General features: G+C 38.1%; 1 protein-coding gene across 2 annotated transcripts in view; it reads left to right on the top strand.

Annotated features, from left to right (window-relative positions):
• Positions 1 to 21,897, top strand: part of NVL (nuclear VCP like) — a 27,347-nt gene extending 5,450 nt beyond the window's left edge. For both annotated transcript variants that reach the window (XM_072331831.1, XM_072331830.1), the window contains 14 exons: positions 418 to 519; positions 1,985 to 2,102; positions 2,553 to 2,697; positions 4,052 to 4,316; positions 5,961 to 6,179; positions 6,722 to 6,826; positions 7,134 to 7,196; positions 8,345 to 8,464; positions 9,741 to 9,840; positions 12,221 to 12,327; positions 16,084 to 16,160; positions 17,750 to 17,838; positions 19,780 to 19,850; positions 21,210 to 21,897. In XM_072331831.1, coding sequence (XP_072187932.1) covers positions 418 to 519; positions 1,985 to 2,102; positions 2,553 to 2,697; positions 4,052 to 4,316; positions 5,961 to 6,179; positions 6,722 to 6,826; positions 7,134 to 7,196; positions 8,345 to 8,464; positions 9,741 to 9,840; positions 12,221 to 12,327; positions 16,084 to 16,160; positions 17,750 to 17,838; positions 19,780 to 19,850; positions 21,210 to 21,254 — 1,626 coding nt within the window. In that variant the 3' untranslated portion in view covers positions 21,255 to 21,897. The remainder of the gene's footprint in view (positions 1 to 417; positions 520 to 1,984; positions 2,103 to 2,552; positions 2,698 to 4,051; positions 4,317 to 5,960; positions 6,180 to 6,721; positions 6,827 to 7,133; positions 7,197 to 8,344; positions 8,465 to 9,740; positions 9,841 to 12,220; positions 12,328 to 16,083; positions 16,161 to 17,749; positions 17,839 to 19,779; positions 19,851 to 21,209) is intronic.

The raw sequence follows: 21,897 nt of genomic DNA, 5'->3' as shown, positions 1-21,897 counted from the left end.
TAGTCCAAGCTACATTCATTTTCATTCCCTTAGTTTAAATTCCATCTGCATCTGTTCTTTATGGAACCTCCCATGAAGAGGGGCAGAGTGTTGTGTTTGAATTAATTGTGCTGAGGCATTCCCAGGATTGCAGTATAGGCACGGGTAATGGGAAGGCTATACATGGAAGGCACTTTTAGTTAAAATTATCTTAGCAAATCTGGCTTTTGTATCCAGTACTATTCATACAGCAACATTTCTTAAAACTGTTTTTAAACTGAGGTTTTTAATTATCTTTTTTAAAGGCACTTTCTGATTTATTCTTGAATACAAAATCATCAGGTGTAAAAGATGTTATGCTGGAAAATACTTATCCTTTAGGTCAGCCAGCATTCCTTCCCTTTGGCAACACTGTACAGTGTTTCTTGTCTCTTTTAGGAACTTGAGCTCCCAATGCTGAAAGTGGCAGCAACAGAGATGGTGTCTGGAGTGTCGGGAGAATCTGAGCAGAAACTCAGAGAATTATTTGATCAGGCTGTGGTAAGACACCCGTTGGAAATAACATCGAGTTGTTTGCCTCTTTCTTTGTAAAGGTTCATGCTTTGTTGTTGTGGTTTGAATTTGAGTGAATTATTAGTGGCAATCTTTATACTGCTGCACACAAGCTACAGTGTCTTCATTTCTGTGACCAGAATTCCACTGTACTAAGTGTCATTCAGTCACAGACCACAAAGGTTGCTATTCTAGATTCTTGACAAAAGATAGTTCATAGTATCAATGCAATGGGAGCAATGTAAATTATTCACCTACTTGGAGCTACTTGGAATGGTTTCTAAAAATTAAAAAAGCTCTTCAAGCAGTTTACAGTGATTTTTTTGTTTACAAGTTTTTATTGCTGTTTTTGCCTGGCTTTGAATTTGAGTTAAGGCTTTGGACCTTTAGGCATATAGTAAGAAGTTTGGGACAAGTATCAAAGAGCAGAAGTGAAGTTGCATTTGAAGTCTTGCTCTGCCTTAATATGAATATTAAACACACAAGAGAACTGAGACACTATGTATCAGACATTCAGGTTTGTAATGATAAAACACTCTTGTGATAAAGATGCAACTTTCAGACGTTGTGAGAAAGAAAGAGAACCAGAATGAAATAATTGTAATTTGAATGAAAGCAGATTTTCTGTTTGTTAATATGGCTCATGTTTTGTTTCATGAGGACAGTTCTCTGCTTCTGATCTCTGAGAATATCCTTGTTTTGTAACTACTTCTTTATTCTGTGTTTCCCAATAACTGCATGCAAATGTTTAAATTATATAGAAGACGGTGCTAAATAGGGCAAAGTGCTTAATTTTGAAGCTGTTGGATTATATTTCAGGTTTCTACTAGATTCTGAATTTCAGAAAGCCTTATAAAGATGTTGTTTAGAACAAAATTAAACAAGTGATCACAATATTTAAAATTCAGTACCTTTTGTGTATGCATAATAGTTCATAAAAGGTTGCTATAAAAGTTATTTTTAATAGATGAAATGCCTTGTAGAAAATAGGCTTAAAAAATAACATCTGTTGCTTTTTCTACTGTATTCATTTAAGTGGATCTTCCAATTGGTTTTTCTACTTAATATCTGTGTAGGGAAAAGGGCCGTTCCACTGTGTGTTATGCATGGACTGTGGAATCTTTGTAGCGTAGTTGCTTTGTTTTTGGTGCTTTGTCAAAAGGAAGAAAAGGTGAATGGCAGCTAGATGGCGCAGTTGGTGCCTGATTACACTGAATGCTTGGGCGGGTTTCAAACACTACTTTTCTGACAGGGAGTTTAGACTTCTTTCAGTGATGATTCAAGTATTCTCCATGTGTTCCTTTGCACCATAAGTAATTTTTCATAATATAATCTTGTGTCTGTTAAATGCTGTTCTGTTATTGTTTTATGTTAGTGTTGGCTTTTGATGAATGCAAAGCACTTGAAATGTTACCTGTGTAATTTTGTAATGATTAATAATTCTCGTTCCTAGCTCAATGCACCATGTGTCCTTTTCATTGATGAGATTGATGCAATCACCCCAAAAAGAGAAGTTGCTTCAAAGGACATGGAGCGGAGAATTGTTGCCCAGCTCCTAACTTGTTTGGATGGTCAGTTTCAAAAACCTCTACTGAACTAAGATCTTTCTAATTATCAGTCTGATTATCTTCTTTTCTTCATTAGTGACTCGTGGTTACTTTAGTGGAGACAGAGGTAATAATTTTTCATGTTTTGGCACAGTTTACCCATGTGTGAGGGGGGTGGGAAACTTCTAATAAATCTGTGGGGATCTTACTGCATTATTTTCACATCCTCTTTGTTGTGTGAAAAGACTTGATGGGAGAATCTGTCAAATATTGTTTGAAATGCATATTTCTGCTGAACTGTATAGAACAACTGTTCTGGATAGTAGAAATAAGGATATACAGCATCTTGGTGTGATTGTTGGATACTCTGTGCTGTTTTGAGTATTACTGCATGTGGCAGAAGCAGAGTAACATATGTATGAGAATAAAGTTGGGAAGGTGGTTATGAGTACTAACTTTGCTTCCTTCCTTTAGACTTGAATAATGCAGCTGCCACTGCTCAGGTCCTTGTTATTGGAGCAACTAACAGACCTGATTCACTGGACCCTGCGCTGAGGCGAGCTGGGAGATTCGATCGAGAGATTTGTTTAGGGATACCAGATGAAGCAGCAAGAGAAAAGTATGTGTGATAAAGCTTCTTCATTATTATAAAAGAAAAAAAAGTGGGCTTACAAACAAATTGAGGAGAAGTGCTTTTATCATGCTATGTTCTTTTTGTGCCTGCATGTACGTACATATCAGCACAAACTAAAAAGCACGTGCATCTTTAGTGTGTCTTAGTACAATGTGTATCTTAGTAGCTGTGCCTACATTTGGAGTGGTTTCCTTTCTTACATGCAAATCCCATTTTAGCATTGTATTAATGGGTTATGTATCTCCCTACATAACTGTTGAATTAGGAACATAAACTAATTATAGCACGTCTTTTAGTCCTCTTGAGGATACATTTTAAGAAGGCCCAGATTCTTCTGTTCTAGTTCTTGTGGAAATAGAGCAGTCCAGGCTTTAAGCCAGGCTGCAGTCATCCTGCTGTGTGTTACTGGCATTTTTTACTCAAAAGATCTGTGACCCTTAGATTAGATTTTAAAACATATATTTGTTTTTCATCTTTTTTTTTGCTACTGATTTCCACAACAGCAGAAAACACATAAAGAGAAGTGTAAAAGCAGCTATGGCTTATCTTGTTGTCAGAGGGAAAGTAAAATTAAAGGATAAGTTACACTAGCTCAAATAACCTTATTTCTGGGTTGAAAAAGCAAACCATTTTGCATGTAGCATCAATATTGTCGTTTGTTATTGTCAGCACTACTGCCATTCTTCCCCCTTTTCATCCCACCTCACTGCAGATATATAGCTCTGTAATGTCTGCGTTCCTCTCCTTGGTTGTGGGAAAACATGCAAGTGGTTAGAGGTTGAAACTGATTCATGAGATTCATTTCCTCCTTTTCTGTTTTGTTTTGGGGTGTTTTTGTTTGTGGATTTGTTCCCTGTATTAAAGTAAAGGATCATATAGAAACAAAGGAAAGGTGTAAGGAAGCACAGCACTTAGCTATCAGTTACATGGAGCTGTTCTCTATTAGTGGTGAAACTACGTAGGCTTGAGTAATTTTAGCTCTTGGCATAAGAGTGAGGTAGCAACTTGACAGAAACTCCTTTTAGATTGTTTTCCAAATAAATAAGCCTTGTACAGACAGGTTGGTTCTGTTTTTCAGTCACAAGCTTTAACTCACTGAATGACGTTAGCTGGTTGATAGTGCTGTTTTTCGTTTATGCTCCGAAAGGAAATATATGGCATCATTTTGTGGCTTTCAGCTTAGTTACTTTCTAGCTGTATGTGAGCTGTACACACTGCGGTACTTCAGTTCATGTGTGCTGAAGAGACCTTGAATTGCTGCTAATTTTTTTCATAAGAAAACCTTCATAAGGCCACTTTCATATTTATTTTGCTGTTCTTTTTTTCTCTTCTTGATCAGAATTCTTCAGACGCTGTGTCGAAAACTTAAGCTGCCAGAGTCCTTTGACTTTCTTCATTTAGCACATCTGACACCAGGTTATGTGGGTGCTGATCTGATGGCACTTTGTCGCGAGGCAGCTATGTGCACAGTGAACAGGGTCCTGATAAAAACTGAGAAGCAGCAAAGGACATATGTGCAGGCTGGAGGAAATGCAGCTGAAGAAAGCATGGGAATAGAAACAGAGATCCCGGTGAAAGAGAACACCAAACTGCTTCCTTCTAAGGTATTTGTTCTTCAAAGTGTCAGTCTCTGTTGTTCTAACACTGAACTATTTTACAACTGTGAAAGCCTTCGCTCATAAATCCTTAAAAATCTGTGGCCAGTGTAGTGTTAAATTTAGGTTTAAGTACATCAGTTTAGAAACCAGAAGCTTAGCTCATAATGGCCTGTGACGTGCTGGGGACAGTGAACCAGAATAACTTTATAGGTTTTTGGCCTTATTGCTCAGAATTTTGAGTATAATGCTTGCTGTATGCATTACATGCAGGATTCCTAAAGATTTGTCTTAGAGAAGTTAGTGTTTTTAAGTCCACACTGCCATCGGATTCTGGTTTAGAAGGACTGTCAATGAAAATTGTTAATGAAATTAATGAAAAGCAGTGTAAAATCCTGCAGAGAGCCTTTGTGTTAAAGTAATGTGTCCGTACTACATACCTCCCAGCGTTTCCTGGGGCCTGATGTAACTGCAAGAAAAGGGGGAGGGACAGGTAGTGGCTGCTTTTATCAACAGCCCCATGATCAAAGGAATTATTGAGGATAAGGAAGTCTAATCATAACAGAGCCATATTTTGATAGCTGGCGGGAGGTTGACATAGTCTAATACAGGGTATTGTCATTAAAACAGTAGTATTATATTTATCATAGAAAAATAAACATTTAAAACCCTTTTAAAATAATTCGCACAATTCAATAAACAAATCTCTTGGTCTCAACTATTTCATAGTTTCTCTTAATGCTTCTGTTAGAAAGAAGAGAGAGGTCTTAATAGAAAACATTGGGCTCTGTAAACATACATTGTGGTGAGTTTCCGGACCATCTTAGTCGCAACTGATACAAAGTGACTATTTTCCCATATTCTGAGGTGGGGAAAAATGTTTCAAGGGGCTTTTGCAACATTTTATTCCCTTTGTCTCATAATGAAAATCCTAGTTTTACTTGAGGTGCAATATCACATTGCTTTCATACAGCCTTTCTGTATTACAAGTGTTCTTTAATGAGCTGTTTTCTCAGATAGCTTCCTCAATAAGAGATTGATTTTTTCACTAGCTGTTACATACCTGTCTTCCCATCGGCAGGCCATGCTCTGCAGGATGGAAAATGTCAGAAAGCATTTTGCTGTATCTGTTTTCCATTTCCCCAAACTTTATCAGGACCTTGTTACAAAACCAGGTTAAGTCATCCTGAGGCAATGAACTGACAACTTGAAATCTGATTACATTGAAGAAACACTTGTGATCTAAGTGTGTATACTTGGTGTTCTAAAGATTTCTATGTAACGTGGTATTCCACAAATTGTCCAGTTTGGCAGAGCTGTGAGAGAGAAGCAGCAGGAAAGAACTGAGGACAAAACAGGTGCATTAGATCTGTTTGGGTAGTATTTAAATCAAGATTGTTGTCTGTTAACTCAATGCTTTAACAGAGATAAATGTACATAGTGCTTCCCTGGAGCATTTTTATGAATGTCAGTTCTTAATGCTATTTTTATGTTCTATTTCATGTTATGCCATGTTTATATTATACATAATACTTTGCTTTATAATTATAAATATTACATCTGGAGAATATATTGTTCTAAAATAGCCCTTGGAAAAGGTTCTAAGCATCTTAACTTGTGCAATGTTTTCTCTGCATTTCTCTGTATCCTAAGGAAGAATTACAAAGACTTTTAGATTTGCTGAAGAAGCAAGACCCCTTGCCTGAGGAACAGCTGCAGAAGCTGTGCATTGAGATGAATGATTTCATTGTTGCACTGTCATCAGTGCAACCCTCTGCCAAGAGAGAAGGCTTTGTCACTATTCCTGATGTGACATGGGCAGATATTGGAGCCCTGGAGGATGTTCGGGAGGAGCTGACCATGGCAATATTGGTATGTGTTAATGTTGCTTTTGATGTGGTTTTTTTGCACCTCCCCTGTGCAGGATACTATTTATGTATGTATGTATGTTTGTTTGTTTGTACTTAAGCTATAGTATGTGTGTGTGGGACGGAAATACCAAAACACTGAGACTGCTTAATAGCCTTGCTGCTGGTCATAGGACAGAATCATTGAGGCTAGAAAAGACTCTAGGATCATCTAGTCCAACTGTCAGCCCATCCCCACCATGACTGCTAACCCATGTCCCTCAAAGACACATCTCCGTGGCTTGTGAACACCTCCAGGGTCTTCACCACCTCCCTGGGCAGCCTGTGCCAGTTCCTCACTGCCCTTGTCCCTGAATAATGATGCTTCTCCCATTCTGGGGGGTATCTATCAATGCAAGATAATAAGATGCCAGTTGACTGTCTGAGTTTATTCATTTAACCTGTAAAGAGTTAGAATAAAGGACTTGCTTATGAATCAATTTTCTTCCAGCTATAACTGAAATGTTGGCTTTTTGTCACAGATAATCATGATAACTTATTTCACAGGCACCTGTGCGGAACCCAGAACAGTTTAAAGCTCTGGGCCTGACTACTCCAGCTGGTGTTCTGCTTGCAGGGCCTCCTGGGTGTGGCAAAACACTATTGGCTAAGGTAATACGTTTTTCTGAACATGTTCAAAAGTAACAGTCCAGGTGAAGTTTCTGTGGGAATGACTGAGTTTGGATGATACTGCCAGAAGTCTCATGCCCATTATAGCAGATGTATCACTGCCCCATTAAAGAGAGAGCACCTTGCTAAATCCTTTAACCTCTGACACTCTGTATACGGTGATACTTCATGCTGTTTTCAATAGGGGGCTGCTTTGGTATGTTCCTTCTCAAGCTTTTTGTGGTTTTGTGGACAGAATCAACGAACACATGAAAAAATGATTTTCTCTGTATACATCTCTTTTTGATAGGCTGTGGCAAATGAATCTGGGCTGAACTTCATATCTGTGAAGGGTCCTGAACTGTTAAATATGGTATGTGCTGGTCGTTGTGCTTTTGTTAGAAGCAACAGAAGTTGTGTTGTTTACCCGCTGCTTAAGACATTTAGTAGTGACGTTTTTCTTGTGAAAAGGAAGAAATTATCTGGGTAACTTAAATACTTCTTGGTTTAAATTGTCGTTTAATGTGTTAGTAAACAGATGGAGCCTTCTTGGGTGAAAGAGAATTTCTAAATGACCAAGTACTGCTATGTAGATCAGGAAAAAGAACAATAATTTATATCAACAGTGAGAACAATTTGTGATTGGTGGCAGCAAGTCAGCAGTGTGCAAAACTTTCAGTTTTCAAGTCTGGAAATGTGTTTGGAGAGCCTTCATCTTCTTAACAGAAGCCTGAAGCCTTGGAAAGCCGTGGCTTTTAGTTGATCTGAGTAACTTGTGAAGTTTTTGGAACACCGCATTTAGAAGTTGTGTTACATCTTCAGTCCTTTGTGGAGTGAAGAGTGTTGAACTGAAAGGAGATGACTGCAGCCCACATCTTAGAAGAATGACAATTATGTACTTATCAGTAATTTGGAAGCTGAAGCCAAAATGCTGAATTTGTTTATTCCTTCTCCAAGCTTCCTACTGTGTATTTCAAGTAATGATATCAGCCAAGAAATATAAGTTAACGAAGAGTCCCATTTCCTTGTGGAGGGAAAAAGCACTTGGCTGTGATTCAGAGACTGATGAGACATTAATTGTATCAAAACATGTATGTTAGAAAAAAATTGTTTCCGTTTGCAGCTTGGCAAACCCACCAATAATGAGTCAAAGTGAGATTCTGTGCTTATATTCCAGTTTCTTGTCTCCCATTCTGCCTGTCCTTGAGCAATTCTATTATGAACATCAGATATTCATTGTGTTTTACTCCCATTATTTATAAGCAGATAAAGAACAACAGGATCTTTAATGAAGACTGTACTTGTTATTTCTCATCGTCAGAGTGATACCAACTTAGATTAATTCCTTAGAAGTTATAAATTCTCTTAAACTCTTAAGAGTACTGGGAACTGTCAAAAGTGAGCTAATGACAACCAGTTCCCACATAAATCTAGCCCAGTATTGTGTTTAAAACTAATTTTTCTTCCAAGCCAAATCATCATGGCTTACATTGTTTCATTGTGATTTGTTGCTCATTTTAGTATGTTGGTGAAAGTGAACGTGCTGTACGTCAAGTATTCCAGCGTGCCAGGAATTCAGCCCCTTGTGTTATATTTTTTGATGAAGTTGATGCTTTGTGCCCTCGGAGATCTGACCGTGAAGTGAGTCTTGAAATATTTCCATCAGTAAACTCTCAGTCGTATCTTCTTGAGGCATTGTGACAGCAATGTCTTATAAGCATTTTATTTGAAATTGTATAAAGCTCAATACTTCTGTTAGCATGTTTGTATTTAAAAATAATAGATAGAGAATGTGACTGTCTACCAGCTTGAGAAAGCCATAGGAAAAAATGAATGAGTGCAGTTTAATACCATAATTAATTTCTGATCAAATCCTGACTCTTGTGTGCAACTGTAATGCTTGCATGAAGTGTGTACAGGTTTGAACAATGTGAGTAATGAGCATATTTGATACAGGAACAGGTCTGGAATACGTTTGACTTCAAAGCTGAGCAGAATGCTGTTCAGATATTGCCATCAATGACTTTAACAGAAGTTAAAGCTTCAGTCTGTAGGATAGAGGAGGTTTGATCAACTGTTTGAGTTGAGTCATACCTTTCAGATTTGCATACTTTTTTCCTCTAAGATATAACCAAGCTGAAATATTAAGACTTGACTCCTAGAAAGTCCTGAGCTGGCAGTTTCCACAGAGCCTTAAAAGAGAATATTAAGTATTAGCTATCACAGTAGGCAGAGGTGATAGCCAAGGAGTGGAACAAGCATGCTCTGGCCTTGCTATGTTTCCTATCTGTAGCAGCAACAGGCAAAAACTGGTTGCGTAGATCACCTTGTCCTGCTCTTCACAGCCACCTTGAACAAGTTGAGGTGTTGTCTGGACAGAGGACTGCTGTCTTTTGCCATCTGTAACTGGTAACACCAACTGTTTGGTGTTTCTGCTGACTTCTTGAAGCCTGTATGCCTTTTCATCATCTCTCCTACTTATCTGTAGGCAAACCTATATTTTTGTATGTTTAAAACAGTAATACTTAGAACAGTGTTATTCAAAGCCTCAATAATGAGAACTTCAGGGCATTTTTGTTGAGGTAGAAGGGAGAATACTTAGTACAATTATCCACGTGTATTTAAGTTAGTCCTTCATTTTTAATGGGGAAGAAAACTTTGCCAAGGGTAATCTTTACAGCAAGCATGGAGATAACTTGTTTCTACCCCAAATTTATGCTGTGGATTTGAAGAAATTCAGAATGCATCTGTATTAAAGATGCTAAGTAGAAGCTCTCTTAGAGTAGTATTTCTGTGTGGGGAACGAGTACATCTTTTGTTTCTTTTATTTTAAAATATTTCCATTCTCACTGTTTTTGTTTTCTGTTTGTATGTTTGTTTGGGTTTTGTTTGTTTTGGCATATTTCTCCTTCTGAAGTCAGGTGCCAGTGTTCGAGTAGTTAACCAGTTACTCACAGAGATGGATGGTCTGGAGAATCGCCAACAGGTTTTCATTATGGCTGCCACAAACAGGCCAGGTGAGGAACCAAAAACCATAAGGAAGGGAGACATAAGAAATCAAACATTACTTCTCTTGTCTGGGAATGACATGCTCTTATATGTTTTTGAATTTAATAATTAGCCTTGTTCTGAACTTAAAATTACTGTATGTCATCACATTCAAACATTTCCTGATCAATATATTTGGTTTCCAGATTTCAATATGGGGAGAACACTATGATTTATCATGATGGAAAGCTTTGAAATTCCTAAAAGGGAAGCACCATTCCTTTGTTTAAACAAATATGAAGTGCATCTAGTTAATGAATTTGACCAAAGAGTGAATACTAATATCTGTGCTACATGGTTTTGATTTTTCAAGTTCTCCGGAGAACTCGAGTCCCAGAAGTTGAGGAAAAGCCCACAAAGTGACATGAATTTATTTATAAGATGGGAAGCATAGATCTGTTGTGAATTGCCACATGGGCTTTGCTTTGTCAAACTCTTATTACTGCAGCTTTTGAGTTAGTGAGAGTTGTATCAACTCTTTGAGTGCAGATCGTGCATTCATTTCCATAAAAAGTGGATGAACACATCTTTAGCCTGGACTACTAACTTCACATTGCTGGACATGTGGCAAGTGCTGTTTTCTCAACATGTAAAACAGAAACAGCATTTTCTATACCAGTACTATTAAAGAGCTTTTGAATGGAGAATTTAAGTGCATGGTGCTGCAGTACAATCCCTATTGAGAGGTTTTGTTTTGATTATTACAGTTGTGTAAACCTTATAATCTCATCTTAATGCCCAGCAAAACTTCCTTCTGCAGAGAGACACAAAAGCAGGAAAGCTCATTTGTGCCAATAGCAAGACAAAGTATTATCTAACACTAAGCATAGAGGTACAGAAGAGATATTCTTGTCTGGGCCTGCCATGGCAGTCATGTGTTTAATCCAGCCAGATGAAACATGGTTTAAATTCACACCTCATCTTAAAAGTTGTTTTCTTTTTTCCTGTCACTCTTGTCACATTCACAACAGCTGGTTTTACCTGCATGGAGCATCTGTGACCAGAGGAATCTGTCTTGGGGGCTGGGAGAAAAATGGTTTATGCTCAAGAAAGAAAGCAGTGAAACAGTTTTTAATGTATGCATTCATTCCACTTTTGCCCTCTGAGCACACGTGGCAGTGTGACAAGCAAAACTGTGTATGTCTTTCAAAAGAGGAGAAAGATTACCTTGTAATAGGACGGGGTAGCTGGACTCTTAGTGGAGTCAAGCACATGTTCTTATTTTCTCTTGCAAAATAAGTTTGTTTGTTTGCTGGAGCTGCCCAAGAAATCTTTAGACCTTACAGGCTTAGTTTGCTATATTAAAAAGACAATTTTCTGTATCTTTGGTGGGTGCTTCTGTGACTTTGGTCTTCACACTACTGTACTATGTAGGATATGGATCTTTAGAATCCCAAATTAGTAGAACAAGTAAAACCTTCATCATTTTTGTAGATGGGGCAATGGGGCAGTGAGAAGCTAAGTCATTTAGAAGCATTATCCAACCATTTGTGCTGAAACATGGACAGGAATGACAGGAATTCAGGTCTTTCCCAGATAATACATCCTGTTTGTGTCTCTTGTTGTACCAGCAGTGCTTAGTATTTATATCCCTATCTGCTGGTTGTAGAGGTTCTGCAGGGAGACCTGTGGTGCTGAAAGGCTGCTTGAGATTTCTATTACATTTAAGTTTTACATGCTTTTCTAAACACTTGTGATAATTTGGTTTCTTCTTCAGACATGATATAATCTGTAGTACATCCTGGGAAAGAAATTCTGTACTTTGGAAGTCTATTTTGTGTTTTCATGGGCATCTTATATTACCATCCATAACATTACTGAAATTAACGTCTAGTAGAAAAGCAAACAAAAAGTAAAATTAAGTTTACATGTAATTATGATTGGCCCCACGTACTTGTGAATTATAATATAAAACAGTGGCTTTCATGCAGATTTTCAGGGTTAATATAGGTAGAGGGTTTTTTTCTAGCAGAATGAAATGAAAAGCAGGCTTTTCCTTCTTATACGTTGTTGTGAAATTCCTCACTTGACTCTGCTAGGTCTGACAGGAAGAAATGTTCTTCTACTGTATATTCAAGGAGAGTTGTCCTTGTTTGTGACCAGGTGAAACTAGTATTTACAAGCCATATTTGACCAGATGTAGCTTAGCTGTGCTGGGTGATAACATCTTGTCCTGAGCAGAAATGAAACTGTCAGCTGTCAGCTGTCTTAATGCTCAGAGCTTCACATGGTGGCATAAACTTTTGGATCTCTGTACAATTCCCTCCATATCTTACTTTACATGCGTACACTTTCTTAAGGGTAGAAATCATTTCTGCATTGTTTTGTCTTTTTCAACCCCTATCTAAGATATAATTGACCCAGCCATCCTGCGTCCTGGTAGACTGGATAAAACACTCTATGTTGGATTGCCACCTCCTGAAGATAGATTTGCTATTTTAAAGACGATCACCAAGGTGAGTATTTGGAAATGAATTCTTACCTCGAACATTGGTAGAATGATTTGAAACAAATTAAACCTTACAAAAGAATTGCAGGATCCTGTCCCATGGAGCATTTTTAAATATTACACAAAGCCAAGAAAATATACCATCAGCCACATCTGCTGTTAAATTTACTCTAAGGGATGATAAATCTTTAGCAACGCTAACCTGTTAAACATAGAAGCTGCTGCCTTTATAGTCACAATTTAAAAGAGATTTTTAATTAAAAGATTCCTATCTATTTGAGTAAAAGGCCCGTGTTTTGTAAGCATTTTGAGGGAGAAAGGAGGTTTCCTTACGTTCAGTAATATGATTCAATGGCTCCAGCTGTATTTACTCAACACTCCACTTTGACACTTAAAAAAGGAGACCAAGTATTCCTTATAGAGGAAGGAAGGACAAATTCAAGTCATTTTTCAAACATACTGTAAGGAATTACTGTGTTTTATTTTGCACTTTATTTCAAAGGCTTTGAAACTTATTTAAAAGTTGGGTTTATAAGATTGTTTTGACTGAAACTGCCTCCTTCTTCTGGAAGAAGTGGGTGGCACTGGTCAGTCATTAGGCTTTCTGAACAGAATGGAAGGATTCTCTCATTAGGATAGTGTATACCTGCTCTTTGTAACCGTCAGATACAAATCAAGTTAGTGTGTACCACTAATTAATGACTTTAGGAAAACGATGCAGCAAATCTTGGTTCAGGATTATGTGGGAGGAGAATGCGGTATTAAGACTTATTTCTGTCGCTCTGCAATTTATCACTCTCAGAGTCATGTGTGGTCACCAAGATGCGCACATCCAAGTGGAAAGGCCAGAATCACAAGATCAAAGCTAAGGACTTCTGAGTGTTTTGACCTCACTTCATCTCTTGGCCTCCTCTTGACTTGCTGTTAGAGAAAACTGTTCTCTTGATTCTCACAATCTTAGTTCAGCTGCCATAAATCTTGGTGAGGTTGCTGCAAATTGTACTTGTTCTCTTCTCCTGAATAACTTCATGGACGCAGTCTGCATGGCACTAGAGGAGTGGTACATCTGATGTGGTAACCTTATCATTATCCTGTTATCAGAGCACAGATTTTCTATTGACAAACAATCTCTGCTGTGACCTTATCTGATTATGGTCCTCCTTGTTATCGTAAACAACACATTGCACAGTGTTTACCAGCTTGATTCCTGTCTTTAGTTATCAATGCATGCTATTTTTGGAATGCCAGATATTTCCGTGCAGACTTAATTCATATTAGTTGATGTTTTGGCTACAAATCTTTATAGTGAATAAGCTGTTAAATCGCTAGTTGATTCTTTTTCTCAGTTTTTAATTAAATGACCATGACGATAATTAGAGGGCTATAGCACCTTTTCTATGGATTGTTCAGCCTGGAGAAGAGAAGGCTTTGGGGGAGACCTTGTAAGTTGCCTTTCAGTACTTTTTGAGGGCCTACAGCAGTGATGGGGAAGGACTCATTATAGGGACTGTAGTGATGGAATGAAGGTTAAAGGTTTTAAGGAAGATTCAGTTTAGGTGTTAGGGACATTCTTTACTCAGTAGTGAGGCACTGGTACAGGATATCCAGAGAAGCTGTGGTGTCACATCCCTGGAGCATTTCAAGGCCAGGTTGGATGAGACCCTGGGCAGCCTGAGCTGGTGGGGTGCAGCACCTGCCCATGTGTAGTGGAATTCCAGGGTCACAGCCTGAATCAGTGAGTGAGCTACGTGAGTGCCTGGAGCAGCAGGGGGGTCTGGAGCCACCCTACTTCTGTGCAGTCTGAGTCTGCATGGGTCCCCTTCTGCCTAGCCCTTCTCTCCTGCAGCCCAGCTGTACAAATGGGGGGGGTCACATTCCTTAACTCATCCCTTTCTCCAAACTTACCAGGAGTGGTGAGTTGATTCTTTTTGATATCTTTTCCTATAGCACCTATTACTCAAATGAATGCTCTGTTGTTGCCCTCATTTTCTCTACACTGTGGCTGGGGTCGGGGCTGGATGGTCTCCCAACCCAAGCTACTCCATGATTCTGTGATTTTTAAGATGCCAGCCAAAATGAGATACATTCCATGAGTGAATCTTCATGCTTACTTCCGTGAGGAGAATGGTGCTGTTCTCACTTCACTACTACTGCATTTATAGAGTTATAGATAGCAGAGGAATACTTGCACAGTATTGTTGAAGGAAAACCTGGATGCTTACAAAGGCAATGGGAGGAGTAGAAAAGGGAGTCACGGGAGCAATAGGTTGCAAAGAAAACAGCACAGGTGGGAGTTTGAAGCTCTGAGTTTTATTTCAGATAACTTGTACAAATCAGTCATTTTCAAGTTGCATATTACTTATGCAAGAGGAGCATGTCTTCACATGCATAAGTTCCCAGTGTACTGACATTTCTGTAAGCTCCATTGGCTTCTCTGGTACACGTAGTGCTGAGCTCATCTCTGGAGCAGGCAGATCATCCCACTCACAAAATGCTCAATGTATTCTACCCAAAGTAATTGGTAAAATGCTTCTTGTTAGTAGAGGTGTCTCACTGCCTTGCAGTCTTGTACAGCAGTTATTAAAGTATCCCATAAATAATTGTGCAGGGCTTCCTTGTGTCTGTGTTAGGGTCTCTTCTCCTTAAAGATGTTTAACATGAGGCTGTTCCCTTGGCTCTCTTTCTTCCCTTCCAAGTTGGTATTCTACCCAAGGCTCATTAGAAATTGCTCCCTTAGTCTACCTAGGCCACCCTCCGTGATTATTCAACTGTCAGTTCCCTATTCAAGACTTTTAATTTGCCAGTTGATGTACACTTTATTTCTTTATCTTGAAGGAGCTTTAGGTATGTGGTATTTTAATTCACCTGAACAAGTCAGAAAAGGATTGTATGAATTTGTGTATTCCTGTCAAATGAGTTAAAATTCATGGCGGAACTAAATCAGTGCTATCAAAAAATGTCCTTCCACATCTAAGTTCAGGTATTACTTCAAACTGTAGACATCTAGAATCTTTTTTCTGCCTTGATATTACTTTACTGTTGTCTGAGAGAGATAAGATCTATGGGCTTGCAGCGTTTGGAATGATTTTGTTGGCTGGTTTCGAATAGAACACATAACGCTGGATATTTTTTGTTGTTGGAGATGCAAAAGTAAAAATGAGCCATTTCTGTGGTCTTTGTGGAGAAAGCAGCACTAACATGGAAGTGTCGTGTCAGCAAGTCCACTTTCTGTATGAACTCACAGAATCCAGAATGGAAAACTTCTGGGTCTGAAAGTGTGTGTTTGTCTAAAACATAAAAGGTGTACCATAATTAAGTTTTAAAGATGATGAGGCAATACTAAATCTCCATGCCTACTGCTGAGCCATATGATTTCAACATCTAATCAAACTGGAGGCAGTTCAGATAAATAGTGCTGTTGATGTAACCAGCTACTTAAGCGTGTCCATGTATGGAACCGTGTCAGTGTAGCTACGACGTTTTGACAAGAGAAAATCTGATGTGCTGGTGGGATGTTACAATTAACAGCACAAATTATTTCGTAACGAAATGCTTGTAAAGCTGATGATCCTTCAAGTCAGTTTGACATAAAAACAGGGCTATTCTTTGTGGATATCTCAGAGAGCTTCTCAGACTCCTTTATCCCTGTTTGGTAAAATCAATCACTTAGTAGATGGCGTGTGTAAAATAAATATGTATGTATAATAATAATAATCAAAACAAAAACTTCTATTTTTACCTTTCGTTATCACAACTCATTTAGGATGGCACCCGGCCTCCACTAGATGCAGATGTAAACCTTGAAGAAATTGCTTACAGCCAACAGTGTGATTGTTATACGTGAGTACTTCCTGATTTTGACTTTAATTCTAGTATGCAGTGATGCACATTGATTTGTGCTGCTTTTCCTACATTCACTTGAGCATTTTTCCAAGGACTGGGTGGGAGTCTATGGGATGCTAAAATCTCTGTCATCTGGCATAGCCTTCTTCATCTTGTAAATACAGATCAGGAGAGTCTATTCTTTCTTCTTAGCATTACTCGGCCTTATATTTCTTGCATCATCTGAGGATAAAAGAGCCCTGCTTAAGTGATACAGTGATGATGAAAGCAAAGAGGTTAAACAATCCAACTAACTTGTTCTCTCACACAGCTGAAAGCAGTGTGTTTGACGCAGTAATAGCGAGGGCCTATTCCAACCTGTGCTTTGTGAATACTGATATATGTTTTTTAGGAAATCTTGATAGCCATCTGTCAGAGTAATTTGCAAAGTCAACATTTTACAGAACTCCAGAAAGTTGTAGTGTTTGTGTTAATAGTTGATGACTTTTTGGCATTCACAAAAGATAATGAGATGCTGCATGTCACCGTATTGTTTTTGTGTCTAGAAGTGGAGGCTACCACCAGTAATCATTTATAGATTGTCTCCATTTTAGATTTAGGAAAGAGGAGCTTGTGTTCTTTCCCCACCCTCGGGCAGAGAGGTGGGCAGTGTTTAAATACAGGAGTGTTCCTGCCATCACCAAAGGAAACAAGGGGTGTTAACTGCAAGCATTTAACTGCATTTAACTGCATTTAGCTCAGCAGCTTGCACCAGTCTGAAGGCTTGTGAAAAGTTTAACAGCTGAAAACTGGGAACCAAACATTTCAAAAGACCATTCTGATCATATTTAGTGGATGATGTTATTTTAAGAGCATGTTAATTTATCTGGAGATCCAGCTTTGGGCAATCTCTGTGTTGTAATAATGGCTGATTTCATTTGGATCTTTCATAAGACCAGTTAAATGAACACATACACACACACACACACACACACATATATATATACATACATACATATATATATCTCATGTTCCCACTGAGTGCACAACATTAACCTATTCCTGGATATTTTTGATGATGCTGGGTGGATTTTGCCTCTTCCTTTGATTCTCATTCTCTTGATCTAAATCTGAGGCTGAAATCTGGAGGATTTCATTCCACAATAAAGTTTGCAGCACTGGACAGTCCTTGAACCTCTTTCTCGATGTTCATACAATGACTCTTCTCTGTTATATTGTGTTTTCCTCCTTCTGAAGGTACCTCCATAGCTTTTCTGTGCTCTTTCTGTTGGGTAGAGGGAAGAATGCAACCTTGTACAAGAGAGAAAAGGGGAATGTAGCCCACTGACAGCACTCTAAATGTAGATGCATTTAGCTCTGCAACTAAATAACTTTCTAAGTCTGCGGGGTATTCTAGGTTTTAAAGTGTAACTATAGCGAGTATTTCTTCATATTTTTTAAAGTAGTAATTTATCAGGAAGGAATTTAAGAAGCTTTTGCAAATTCCCTTGCCTTTTGCCAATCTCCTGTAGATACTTATAGTGTCTTTTGCACTTATAGATTTGATAAACTCATTCTAAAATAACTCGTTCTGGTTTTGTATGTAGAGGTGCAGACCTTTCTGCTTTAGTGCGTGAGGCTTCGATCTGTGCACTGAGACAGGAAATGGCCCTACCCAGTCCTAACAGCAAGAAAGGTAAGAAAGCTTTCCAGAGATCCTAACTGAACAGTGAGAAGACAAATGGAATGTGAAGTGTTTAATACAAGCACAAATATGTGTTTGCTTTCATAAATGGTTGATAATGACTCTTTGTTTGGATCAGTAAAGTCCAGATTTGTTTCAGAAAATGTCTGAGGTAGTTTATAGTGGAGAGGGAGGACAAAAACTTATCCTGGAGCTCACTTATTCTTCTCAACTCAATCACAACTCAGAGTTAAATGGTAGTATAGGCAGATGATTTGCGTGCCTGACTGAATACATCTCTGCCCAGTTTTCACATCGTTATCAAAGACTAATTATACCGGTCTATTTGCAGATTTGAGTCAAGCCTACCTTTGGCACACTACCTTTGTATTGTGTGGTTAAGCACAAGCATTCAGTAGTTAATATTGCTGGGAAAAGCTGAGCAGTGTTTTTGATCCTAAGCACTGAGCTTATCCTTGGGCCTTGCCAGGACTGCAACAGGGAGTTAAAATTGTTTCATCTACAATTTCTACCTTTTTCGTATCTTTCTGCGCTTCTAAGTTTCACTTTCCTTCTTTTCTTCAGTGCAATCAGAAAGAAACAGTAACTGAAAACTGATGTTCTTTGTGTGCATCTATTTTTTTTTTCTCCCAATAATTTAAGTAAAACAATGAATGTCAGAAGAAGGAAACGTAAGGTGTCGGATGGCCTTGGAAAACTTGGAACTTTCATTATGTTTCTGATTTCTGAGTCATGCTCACATTTTAATGGTTATGAATCATTCTTTTTGATCCCCTTGCTGTAAGGGGAAGTAAGCAATTCAACTTAGAGAAGAAGAAAAAAACCCATAGGGACTCACACTGAAGGGATTACTCATTTGCTTGCTCTTGACTCTTAGATGGAAATTTTTGAACTTCATCCTGTTTGGTTTTATAACTATCCCGAACAGAGCACGTTTTATATTGAATGGAGTTTTGATGACTTGCTATTAACGCCATGTGGCTTCTGTGAAGCTGAGCTTTTTCTCACTAACAGTGGGTGCTGCCTTGGGAAAATAAGATACTTTCAATGTTTACACCTTCTACTAGTATAACTTGATATCATAGCAGAAATCTTCAATAAAAGCTTCAGAGAAACAAGATGAGAAGCAGCAAAGTGGTATATTTAGTTCACTGAACTTGATCTCCATCTTGAACAAGTTCTCATATTTAGGCATCTCCATCTGCTATGCAGCAGAGTATTTATCTGAACTCTGATATCAAACATATCAAAAAGTTTAAAGTTTTGCCACACCTGCACATGCTATTCACAGACAAAGATGTCTGCAGAGGCAGGGGCAGTATATATCCCTGGAATCAAAGGGTTTCTTAATTAAATGCATGGAAAGCACACCAAATTAACTCCAAGCATACTTTTGTTTACCTCTACCTTTGATACCTACGCATGTTAGCATTGTACCGAATCTGTGGTAGTGGTATATAGACTGAAGAAGAATTGCTTTCTAAGAACAGAGGAAACCATGATTTATTTGGGCTATGCTCACCAGGTAGCAGACCCAAAAAAACCAAACCACAAACCTGTTCCAGGAGTATGGTTAAGAAAAGTGACTCCAGGCAGCTGCTTTAGGGTCAGAAAGGGGATTTATATACGCATAAAAAAACAGCAACTGAAAAAGTAAAGACAGCTTTCAGTTCTGGTTGAGGTCAAACAAGGCAATGATATGAAGTGAATTATTTAGGAATTGAGCATCTTGTGGTAGAATCTGGATAACAATATATTTAAATAAACATAACTAAATACCGATTTATATATTAATATAAGTTTCTAGGTGTTTATTAAATAGTATTCCATAGGGAAGCTTGATGTTGAACATGTCTAGATAGTAAAGCACAGAAAAAAAAAAATCACTTACCTGTGGTTTCCTTGTATAACATATTCACTTTGGTTTTTAAGGAGAAATCAAGATTTCCCATAAACACTTTGAAGAAGCTTTTAGAAAAGTGAAATCTTCAGTATCCAAAAAGGTAAGAACAGCTTCAGGTGTGTGAGACGGCCCACTCTTCTGAACAGGAATCTCTTTATTCACTAGAGACTGGTAGTAGTATTCAAGGTTGCAAAATATTTGCATGTATTTCACTAACTACTGACACTACCTGTTTCTGCATTCAATAAACAAGATGTTATTCAGAAGTTCAGAAACGAGTCTCCCTCTTCATCTGCAGGTAGATGATGCTTTGTAGTAAATGGATTACCACATTGCCAGGGTTCACCTTTAGCGTAATACTTTGAACTTTTAATTGTTGTTTCCAGACTAGTTATTCACCTGACCCTCACCTCTGAAATGAATATTCCACAGGCATAAAAGTGAAGGCATTAGACTTTGCCCCCACTATTTTTCCCTCAAAGGACACACACCTAAAGGCACTCAGCCATCTCTATTAAGGTGCAAAATACATCATTTTGAGATAAAGTTTTCTTTGTGTCCTATCGTCTTTGTTTTTAATCAGCCTTTTAATGATTTGCATTTGTCAAGGAAGTTCATTTTAAAGGTTATCTTATGACTAGTTATTTTGAAATGAAAGTTGCTCAATTATCTTAATTACTGTAATTGAGAAGATAATATAAAAATTGCTTGTAAACAGCTGTCCCTGTACAGCCAAGTGATTTTGAACTATCTTTTAAAGTACAAAATACTCACTACCCATTTCCAGATGCTACTTCTTACCTGCCAGATAAATTGAATCAAGCAAATCTCTACATACTCTCCTGTCAATACTGGGAAACAGCTGAATCCCACCAATTAATTTCTCAGTCTTTTCCCTCCTTCATACATCTCTCAGCTGGCTTACTGTGTAAGTGATTGACCTGAGGCAAACCACAAGTTGTTTTTAAAGCCAGATATCTGTGGAATGCAGTTAACCTTTCCTAAAGTTAACATTTTTAAGTATTCACTACCTCAAAACTCTCATTGTGTAACTAGCAGAAAGGTAAAGAAACAGTTACTGTTAACCAAGACCAGCAAAAAATGTTCTTGCCTGCTTATTTTTGGCAGAAGTGGATGAGAGAGTGACAATCTGGGAGTTCCCCTGGCAAAAAGAGCACTAGTGTTCTTGTGATATTCTGAGCCTAACACAGCAACATGAATTACAGCCTTCTGTTAACTACATACTACTAACTACTGTTGGAAAACCTCATTTGCAAGGGCCGTAGGATCTTGTTTGCCTCTAGTTAGATTTCTTTGTGGTAAATATCTCAGAAATAGAGCTAATGTCTCATAGAGCTGGTATGTTTTGTCTTTGAAAGAAGATAGAAGACTAGCTCTTAAATGCTGCGTGTTTTTACCATTGTCTGAAGTCTTTTTTTTTCCCCTTCTCACCTTATAGGATCAAATAATGTATGAAGAACTGCGTCAGTCACTGTGCAGGTGATACATTCTCTCCTAGAAGAGACTTACTCTGCAGAGAATTTTATAACACCTGTGCCAGATTTCAAGATAAAGGTTGGAAAGAAGCTGTACCCAATCTCCCTCAACTTGTTATTGTGCACCTAAAGAAAAGGTCACTGTAATCTTCTGTTGTAAACAATCCTTAAACTATTCCTAGAATAGAAGATGCACTGTACATTTTTTACTCATCACATTTACAGTTTAAAAGATAAATGCTTTTAGTGCTAAGGATCTGAGGCTGTTCTGCATTAACGTTTGGTGCCCTTAATCAGATATCCCTCAGAAGCAGACAGGCTCACTCTTCCAAGTTCATACTGCTCAAAGAGGCATCTTCAAATATTAAAACACCTATGTTTTTTCTTAAGAACAAGGATTCTGGATGAATTACATGGAAGAAAGAGTTGTGAAAGGAGACTGGGAATATAGTGCAGTGTGTAACGCTATTAATCATGCTGTTTGGAAATAGTGACAACACTGATTGTGCCAGCACATACTCAGAACTTCTGACACCATTTTTCCGCCTTATGAAAATGAGCTTTCCAGAGATAGCTTAAAAGTTACCCAGGAAATCTTGCAAGTCTCAGAAATGCTGTGATGTTATGATTAAACAGCTACTTAATTTGAAG

Source organism: Excalfactoria chinensis, chromosome 3 (assembly GCF_039878825.1).
Source record: "Excalfactoria chinensis isolate bCotChi1 chromosome 3, bCotChi1.hap2, whole genome shotgun sequence".
In the NCBI taxonomy this organism is placed as follows: Eukaryota; Metazoa; Chordata; class Aves; order Galliformes; family Phasianidae; genus Excalfactoria; species Excalfactoria chinensis.
This window is presented reverse-complemented; position numbering and strand designations above follow the sequence as displayed.